We start from the raw sequence: 9,436 nt of genomic DNA, 5'->3' as shown, positions 1-9,436 counted from the left end.
AATCAAAAAGTGGATTTTGTAATTATATATTGATTTCCATACAATCAAATTATTTGATTCTATAATTGTGGTTATTTTACAGAAACATAAGTAAATGTTATATAAAGAGAATATTAGCATATTGAAATTTTAAATGAATTAATATATATTTCAATTTTATATTTAGAAAATAAAATTTTAGAACATATAAAAATGAAAATAAATAATAGAAGTGAAAATGGAAAATATTTTCAGTACTAAACAACTCCTTAAATATCATTAGTTTTCTATCCACTATTGTGTTAGTAATTAGTATTTTCATTTAATAGTTAGCGATGAAAGTTTTAAGCATATACGATTTTATTAATGGATTCAATAATGTAATTTTACTTGATACATATGTATATTCATAGAACAAATGTATTCACCTATTACTCTTATTTAATCTCATTATTAGTTTGTTAACTTATGCAACAATAGTCCATTGCAAAATATGTTTTAAAAAAATACGTTCATTTTTATAAAAATATATAAATATTCTATTAACGAGGATTAGTAATTACATCTTAATATAAGATAAATAAATATCAATAAATACATATAAAAAAATTATTTATAATAATCATCAATCGTGTTGATGGAGTAGTAAATTACAATTTTATAGAAAAAATGCTCCATTCGGTGGCGCTAATATTGATTTTATATGTGTTTTCGGCTGATCTTTTATATGTTGAATTGAATTTTTTTTATTTCTCTTCATTACTTTTATAGGAAGAATCCAACACTTTCGTAATAGATGATTATAAAACTCTTATAGAATAAAAACTCGATATTATAGAAAAACAACTCAATATTCTCATAGTAATAGACTTAAAAATATTAATATATTTATATATTAAAATTAATTAATATAAAATAAAAAAGTCATCTTCATAAAAAATTAAAAAGAAAATGAGAGAATATAATTTTATGTTTGTGGTATTAGACTTGGATTAAACATTCATAATTCATTTTTGTTATAATACATGTGCCTATAAAGGCTATCTCATCTACCTATTTTAAAATTAGCAAACTCTATATTTAATTAAAAGTCGGCACTGCTGATATATTATATTTTATAAATTAGTAACTAAGCACCCTCTATTAGTCTCAGAATTAAAATGAGCAGCAAGGGTTTTATTTCCATCTTGGAAGGGGCAGGGCCATTATTGACCTTTAAATAAACAATTGGAATTTATTTATAATTTTGACTAATTAATTATTAAAATGAAATTAATCATGGCATTAACTTGATCAATTGCGTGTTAGGCAAGGCCTCCTTTTTTTTCTTAATTAAGGAATAAGGTTTTCTTTTTGAAATTGAAAATTAACCTTCATTAATATTAGAAAACATGCATACCCATTATTGCTTATGTACTCATCTCGTGATCTAGAGGTGGTCATGTATATCATTCAGCTTAATTAATTTTTTTATCCAATAATCTAGAATAAAGCTAGTGGATGGGTAAGACCATTGTAGTAATAAAATATTGGTTTAAAAAATGTTAATATACTGTATATTTAAAATTTTAATTTAAAATTTTAATTAAAAATAAAAAATAATCTTAAATTTAACTTAATTAATCAAAATATACGGTGGATCTATATGAAATTAAATATAAATATTAATTTTTTTTTTGGGTAATATTAGATTGATATTCCAATAAACTTTAACGAAATACATTGTTGGCAATGTACAAGTTAAAAAATTTATTTGCTTTAAAAGCATATTTTGGATTGAGTGTGGCCTTGAACAAGATTTTCCAACTAAAGATAAACATATAAAGGTAAAATAAAATTATTTAATATGTAGTGTCATCATCGAAATGTATGAAGTAAATTAGCAAGTGAGGTAATAGATCATAGGTGCATGGACCACATGAATGAATGAGGATTTGCAATTTGAAACCAATGAAAGCAAACCAACACAATAAATATAATAATATTCTGTTGTCCTAATCTCCTAGACTCTATTAACTATTGAATTTGCTTTTTATTTTATTAATCAGATCATAAGTAATATATTATTTCTTTTTAGAGGTATAAATACAATTTTTAATAAATAATTACATATCTTATTATATAATTAGCTCTAATTACCAATAATGTGATAAAGCTAGAAAAGAAAAAACTAGGGTGGGATAAATAAAGATGCAACCATTCAAACTATTTCCTCTAAAATGAAAATTTTCAGAAAAAAGAAAAAGAGAAGTCTTATATTTTAGAAGTGGCAGACAAAGGATGTCGATAGGATCACAATGTCAACAGAATATTGAAGCTTAGGCTGACGTCAATTAATTAATAATGAATGCTTAATTTTAACCAAATATTTATAGTAATAATAATAATAAAAGAATTGTTATTTAATTTATAATCCAAGCCGCTATTTAACCCCCGCATACTCCAAACTGAAAACGCAAAAGATACACACAGAAGAAAGAAAGGAAGGAACTGAGAATAGTTGCACACTTCCAAAACATAGAAAGAGAAATATATAGAGAAAATCAAAATACATTAACAAGAAATTACAAACACCGCAGCTCATCAGTTCGGCGGCGAAGATGATAGCATACCTGGAACGATTTATTCATGAAAACGACTCCGACTCTAAACCAGACGACGCCGTGCCAACAACCATATGTCAGTCTCTAGACCTTCAGGGCCTAGTCATAGACTGCGTTTCCACCGGTTTGGCCGGTAAAGATTTCGGCGGTTTATATTCTTCCAAACCTTTGGCTATAATCAAGCCATCCGGTGCTGATGACGTGGCTAGAGTGGTCAGAGCAGCGTACCGGTCACCTAATCTAACGGTTGCAGCAAGAGGTAACGGTCACAGCATCAACGGTCAAGCTATGGCTGATCATGGTCTTGTCATAGATATGCTCTCTACTGCAGAGAGTCATTTCGAGATTGTAGCTAACGGCATGACTGGTGAAATGTTTGTTGATGTTTCTGGAGGGGCATTATGGGAAGATATTTTAAAACGATGCGTTTCGAATTTTAATTTAGCTCCGAGGTCGTGGACTGACTATTTAGGCTTAACAGTTGGCGGAACGTTATCTAACGCCGGCGTCAGTGGTCAGGCTTTCCGTTACGGACCGCAGTCTTCTAACGTAGCCGAATTAGACGTGGTAACTGGAAAAGGTGACTTGGTAACGTGTAATGAAACGGAAAACCCTGAGTTGTTTTTTGGAGCACTTGGTGGTCTTGGCCAATTTGGCATCATAACAAGAGCTAGGGTCAAGTTACAATCAGCACCGGACATGGTGTGTATGATTACCTATAATTATTATTATATTTGAATAATTTGGGAAATCTAGTAAAATGGGCACCCAATTTTTTGTAATCTTATATGTTTATTAGTTCTTAATTGTTGTTATTATCGTTTTGGTTAGGTGAGATGGATAAGGGTGGTGTACACTGAGTTTGAAGATTACGCTCGGGATGCTGAGTGGTTAGTGACTCGGCCTGACGACATGTCGTTCGATTATGTAGAAGGCTTCGTGTTTGTCAATAGTGATGACCATGTAAATGGATGGCCTTCTGTATCATTAGACCCGGACCGTGGGTACGACCATACTGCTATTCCTGCGACCGCCGGTTCAGTTCTTTACTGCTTAGAAGTAGCTCTACACTACCAAAACAGTGACCACCCGTCAACGGTTGATACGGTAACTAATAACTACTGCTACATACAGTTCTTTTTTGTTTGTTTTTTACGCCATCTCCTGCATCAGAGCTCACCTTTAACCATCTGAAACGCAATGCAGAATGCGTTCGATTAGGTAGGCGTACTAAAAGAATTACTCTAGAACACAAACTTTGGGGCAATTCTTTGTGTCCAGTGATGACTGATTTTTGACCTAGGTGGTTGCTAAGTGGGACCCAGTTGGAGATGTTGACCATATAAAGGGGTCCCAACATCAAAAAAATTATAATAATTAGAGAAGAAAAACTGTCTACGCCGGACGGTGAAAAAGTCAAATACTTAAAAATTACGCACGATGGTTAGCGACGGAGAAAAGGCTCATTCTGGTTCTCCATCACGATACCAGCAATTTATTATCTCACTTATATACAGTACAAACAAAAAATAAGAATCGAAAAAGGAGAAAATAGAACAAATGATTTCTATTTTATTTTTCGTGTCCTACTTCACTATGAAACTGACTATACGGTATAATGTATCTCCTATTGGATTTTCTGACAGATTAGAGCATTGAAACAGCCCATGCAATCACTGCTAATTACGATAATGACACTGCGGTTTTTTCTTTTTTTAATACTGATGTGTGCAAATTTCCTATACGGTCATTTTCGTAATCAAGTTGGGTAAAATAGTAAAATTGTTTTTGCAGAAATGTTATAGTGCTGATGCCTGATCATTGTTATTTTGCTGACGTTATGGTCCCCACGAGTTCTACAAATGGCCAAAAAGCCATCATTTTCTGGAATCTGTAGATTTATCGTCTCTCCAGCCCCTCCCTCCTCTTGTTAAATGACGTAAATGCCCTCTCATTTATCGTCTCTATTTGTTTTTTTAGGCCGTGAACAGCTTGCTTGGACGGCTAGGATTCCTGGAGGATTTAAGGTTCCAAGTAGACATATCCTTCGTAGATTTTCTATTGCGTGTAAAGCGAGTAGAGGAAAACGCGAGAGCCAATGGAATATGGGACGCTCCTCACCCTTGGTTAAACATGTTCGTTTCAAAAAAGGATATTGCTGATTTTGATCAAATGGTGTTCAAGCGGATTCTGAAGGAAGGTGTTGGTGGGCCCATGCTGGTGTACCCTCTAGTGCGAAGCAGGTAATCAATGCTCCTAAGCTGGACCGCTAGCATGATTAACTTAAGATTGTTATTATTGTTCCCATGCATGTCATCCACGTGCAAGATAGATAGAGCTCTCAGGTTTTCTTTGAGAGAGACGAGGTTAGGGCTAACAGCCTCTCGTCTAAACACGTGTCATGCATACACGAGACATAAGGGGACCCAACACCACTTGTCACATAGATTTTGTAATTTGAATAAATCGGGTGGTTAAGATCTCGTGGTAGGTCAAAAATTAATTTCTAACAAGACAAAGTGGGTCCCCGTAGCAGTATGATTTCTATGTGCTTAGTTGCACTAAATCCAAGCCGTAAAAATCAGAATAATTTGATAAATTAGAGTGTGATAGTTTGAGTGCCTTTTTAGTATTTTTATATAATTATTAAAACATTTATAGAATTTTCGAATTAAATTTATATAATATAACTATTATATAAAACTGCATATTAAAATATTTTCAATATTTACTTTTTAAATATATTTTTTTATAAATTGTTCTAAAATTTTATAATTTTTTATTTAATAATACACCTTACAATTCACCCAATAATTTATACACGTATAGATGCACATTCACCTGTTTACATCAGGTTAAGTGTTAGGTGACTCTTTTAGCGCAGAAGCAAAAGATGAAACAAAAATAGTAATTAAAGGGACAAAAGCAGACGGCAACTTCACTAGTAGCAGCTTTATTTATTTCGTACCCGTTATTTAGAATTAAATTAACATGAATGAAATAAACTGCATAAATGTTGGATTTATTTATATAGAGGGATAAAGATATGGTGGGACCCAGAACTTAACCATAATCTTCATGAAACCTTGTTTAAGTTTTAAAGTGCGGTCGTCGATGGAAACCTAGGAGTAGGGGGTTAATTTAGGGGAGGGTACTTTCGTCAAAAAGGAGAAACTCTGAACTCTTTTTGTGGAGAAATGAGAGTTTCGAGTGATGTAACTTTCATGGTCAGTCTTGCCGTTCGAGAAACGACAAGGATATTTATTCGCCAACCAAGCTTACAGTGACACCATAATTCTGGGCTCTAAAAACGGATTTTTCTTTTTGTCCATGGACGAGATTACCCCTACAGTTGGCACATAAAACGTGCTAAGAGGTCAAAATCGTCCACATGTTCTGTTTACAGGGAACTTGGCCTGAAACTTTTTTATTTAAAAAAAAAAAAGTAAAAAAAAAAAAGAAAGTGGTACTTGAAAATCTTTAAAGGAGAGTGTGCCAGATTATCTTTTCCATTCTTTCTTTCCTTTTCCTTTTCTTTTGTTTGGCCTTTGATGTTCCTCTTTGAAATGAAATTTGACGGATATATAATATAGCGTCTTTATCGAAAAGATGTTTGGAAAAGGAAAAAAAAAAGAGTAAGTTAAAAATAAGTTTATGGTTCGAGTTCGTTTCAACAAGATATGATGGTATGGCTTTTGCCCAACTTCTTGACATGTGACCTATGGTTTCAGTTCAATGACACAGACACAAAATATAACATTAACCCATCCTTTCTTCCCATGGGATTTCTTTTTTATCCTTTTGGTATCCAATGTCCCGTAGTTATGGGTTTTCAATTTTGGGTGAGGTTATTGTTCCCTTGCATATTGTAAAATAATAATAATAATAATAATAATAATAATAAGATATTGCATATAATGCGATAGTGTTATTTCCACTTATATTTTTAGAAGTCGAAATAAATAAAAATTATAATAAATAGATAAATGATACGTAATTCAAATAATTTAAATAAACTAATTAAGTATTTCTTTACTTGTAGGTTAAGGCACAATAAATAATAATGTGACATTTGTATAGTAGGTTAGGTTTACTTACTATGTTAGCAGTCATTTCCTCATGGAGTGCTTATTTCACAATGCATGAATGTTAATCTTTTCTAGTACTAATGTGACATGAATGTCAATTCAGGTGGGATCATCGGACATCAGTAATGATACCAGCGGAAGGGGAGATTTTCTACATAGTGGCATTACTCCGATTCACTTCACCATACCCAAAAGGTCCTGCTGTTGAAAAATTGGTATCTCAAAACCAAGAAATTATCCAATTATGTGTCAATGATGAATTTGACTTCAAATTATATCTTCCTCACTACCAAACCCAAGAGGGCTGGAAACGACACTTTGGTAATCAATGGTCTAGATTTGTTGATAGGAAGGCCAGTTTTGATCCCTTGGCCATCCTTTCCCCGGGGCAGAAAATCTTTAGGAGGACCTCTCAGTCCTAGTACAATTTTCTATTGATTGGCCATCAGCTGGTTAATTTTAGATGATCAATTGTAATTTTTTTTTTGTTTTCTTTTATAATATTTTGAGATCTACTTTGATGCTAGTTACAAAATTATTGGTGGGTCAGTGTCTGTACCATTTCAATTATAGTTGACAAACAATATTTGATTATATTGAAGCAATTAATGTAAAGGAATATTTTTTTCAAAAAGAAAATATTAAAAACTTATTGTAGTCATTTTTAGTTATCATTTCCTGAAAAATAAAGCCACCAACGATTTCATTCTGAAAGCCAAAAGACAAGCTTAGCTTCTAAAATTAACTGGACCACCAGGGTCAATAATGGGGCCATCATGGGTTGTCATAACTTAACTATCACGGATATTAATTCGGTGTGAAAGAACCTACTGTAAACATAGAAGTACTCATAGTTAGATCAAAATTTTCCCCAAAAACAACGTTTCATTCAAACCTCATAATTAAGAAACTAAATTTCAAATGTATATTACTAATTTTTACTTACATCATCTATGTATATATTCCAGTAAGTAAAAAATCGATTGGCACGTAAATAATTATTTAAAAATTAATAGATCTTGGTAATTGATATATGAATATTAGGTAGAAATTTTATATTTATGGGGACAATAGATAGAGGTTATTGAAACACAAATGGGTATTTTGTAATGTCTCTATCTTGCTTACTCATGCAACTACTTGCCTTGCCTGTAATCCAATCACTTTAGAGTCTAGACACCTCAAACCTAATTCATGCCTTATCTTTTTTATAAAATCATCTCTTGATGTTTCAGTTCTAGGATTTCTTCTTTTATTTTATGTTTTTCAAATTATAGTTTCAATTACAAAAGGGTCAAATTACTTTTTGGTCACAAGAAGAAGATAAAAAGTGCAATCCAATTAAGCTTAGAAATTAGGCATGAGATTCGCTTTTGCTGCAAAAGATCAAATACAAAAAGCTTTTTTCACTTTTCTTTTTGGGGTTAAAAAAGATTTGGTTATTTTCATTAGGCCAGTGGGTCTGTCTGTTTTTTCATGCAAAATCAAATCTAGAAACACATATTATATTATATACAGTGGGTTGCTTTATCTCCCATTTCTATTTCTTTTTCTCGTCTACTGTTTTTGGTGCTATAAAAAGGAGAGAAAAGGTGAAAGAAAATGGGTCCTACTATGGGGTTTTGGAAGGCAATTATAAGATCATGATTTCTTGTAAGATGCACCAGCCAATGGATATGCATATATATGTTAATCCCATGCAAAGCAAAAATATACGTTCTTTGATAACCGTGTCATGCACGAACGTCTTTTTGACCTTTTAGATTAAACAATGCTAAAGATTTTATCCATGACGATGCTAACATTTTCTTTAATTTTTATTATATAATTAAAAATTAGGAAACTGATGTATAATTTAAATTTTTCTAAAATGAATAATTATCTTTTCTTTCTTTATAATTTTTAGATAAAAAGTTTATAGGAAACATTTAATTATTTGCACGAAGAAATCTCAATTTTTAGAATGGGGAGATGATTCCAGAACCGAATTTGAAATTGAGTCATCTAATTGTCTAAATTATAGATTGCGGGGTGGTCAAATTAATGACAGAATCCAATTGAAGGAAAAGAGATAAGTTTCAAGAATCTAGTGGTTAATTGATTAGAACTCGTCAAGCTTTGGTTTAAAAAAATAAAAATAGAAAAACGTCTTAAAAGGTGTCTTAGTATATATATATATATATATATATATATATATATAGAGAGAGAGAGAGAGAGAGAGAGAGAGAGAGAGAGAGAGGGAGAATACTTTTGGGGCATGTTCTTTATCTGCTTTATGGGAAGGCATATAAAATTTTAATCTACTAGAAAATCACAAATTAGATTGTACAAGAATCGGATTGGCTCAAATATAGAAGTACTCATTTGTCATTTTCCTAAAATTTAAATCTTTCAAAGCAATTAATAAAGTTTTATTTAGTTTCATGGATGTATTTATAGAAGTGAAAAAGGCCAAAAGACAATGTCGAGTGTTGAAAAATCTAAGGCACTAGTAAGTTGTTGTTGTTGTTGTTGTTGGGGTAGGCTTCTTTTGCATAATTACAAAAAGTTGTCATCGACTAAGTCACCCCTTTACAGTTGTAACCATGATTTCTCATCATGTCTCTTCTTGTTCATATTATTTATTTATATTATATAATTGAAAAACAAAAGAATACTTATATACACATATTAATGTAAATAAAAGTTCCACAAGCTTTAAATTTGTCCACACTCACTTCCCTTAAGTTTGCTTTACAACTGTACTTAAAATGGGGGCCTAGCCAA

The 9,436-nt window shown here is 31.7% G+C and overlaps 1 protein-coding gene across 1 annotated transcript; it reads left to right on the top strand.

Annotated features, from left to right (window-relative positions):
* Positions 1-2,407: 2,407 nt before the first annotated feature.
* Positions 2,408-7,309, top strand: LOC8258580 (cytokinin dehydrogenase 7). The gene is made up of 4 exons (XM_002516087.4): positions 2,408-3,284; positions 3,414-3,689; positions 4,563-4,825; positions 6,774-7,309. The coding sequence occupies exons 1-4, from the start codon at positions 2,580-2,582 to the stop codon at positions 7,090-7,092; spliced, it is 1,563 nt and encodes a 520-aa protein (XP_002516133.1). The 5' UTR covers positions 2,408-2,579; the 3' UTR covers positions 7,093-7,309.
* The last annotated feature ends 2,127 nt before the right edge of the window (positions 7,310-9,436 follow it).

This window comes from Ricinus communis, chromosome 3 (genome assembly GCF_019578655.1).
Source record: "Ricinus communis isolate WT05 ecotype wild-type chromosome 3, ASM1957865v1, whole genome shotgun sequence".
In the NCBI taxonomy this organism is placed as follows: domain Eukaryota; kingdom Viridiplantae; phylum Streptophyta; class Magnoliopsida; order Malpighiales; family Euphorbiaceae; genus Ricinus; species Ricinus communis.
This window is presented reverse-complemented; position numbering and strand designations above follow the sequence as displayed.

What these genes read in the sequence shown, in the direction of transcription:
- LOC8258580 (XM_002516087.4), top strand. Translation starts at nt 2,580, where the DNA reads ATGATAGCATACCTGGAACGATTTATTCATGAAAACGACTCCGACTCT. An exon ending in TACAATCAGCACCGGACATG is followed by an intron (nt 3,285 to 3,413) that starts GTGTGTATGATT and finishes CGTTTTGGTTAG; the next exon opens with GTGAGATGGATAAGGGTGGT. An exon ending in TACCCTCTAGTGCGAAGCAG is followed by an intron (nt 4,826 to 6,773) that starts GTAATCAATGCT and finishes ATGTCAATTCAG; the next exon opens with GTGGGATCATCGGACATCAG.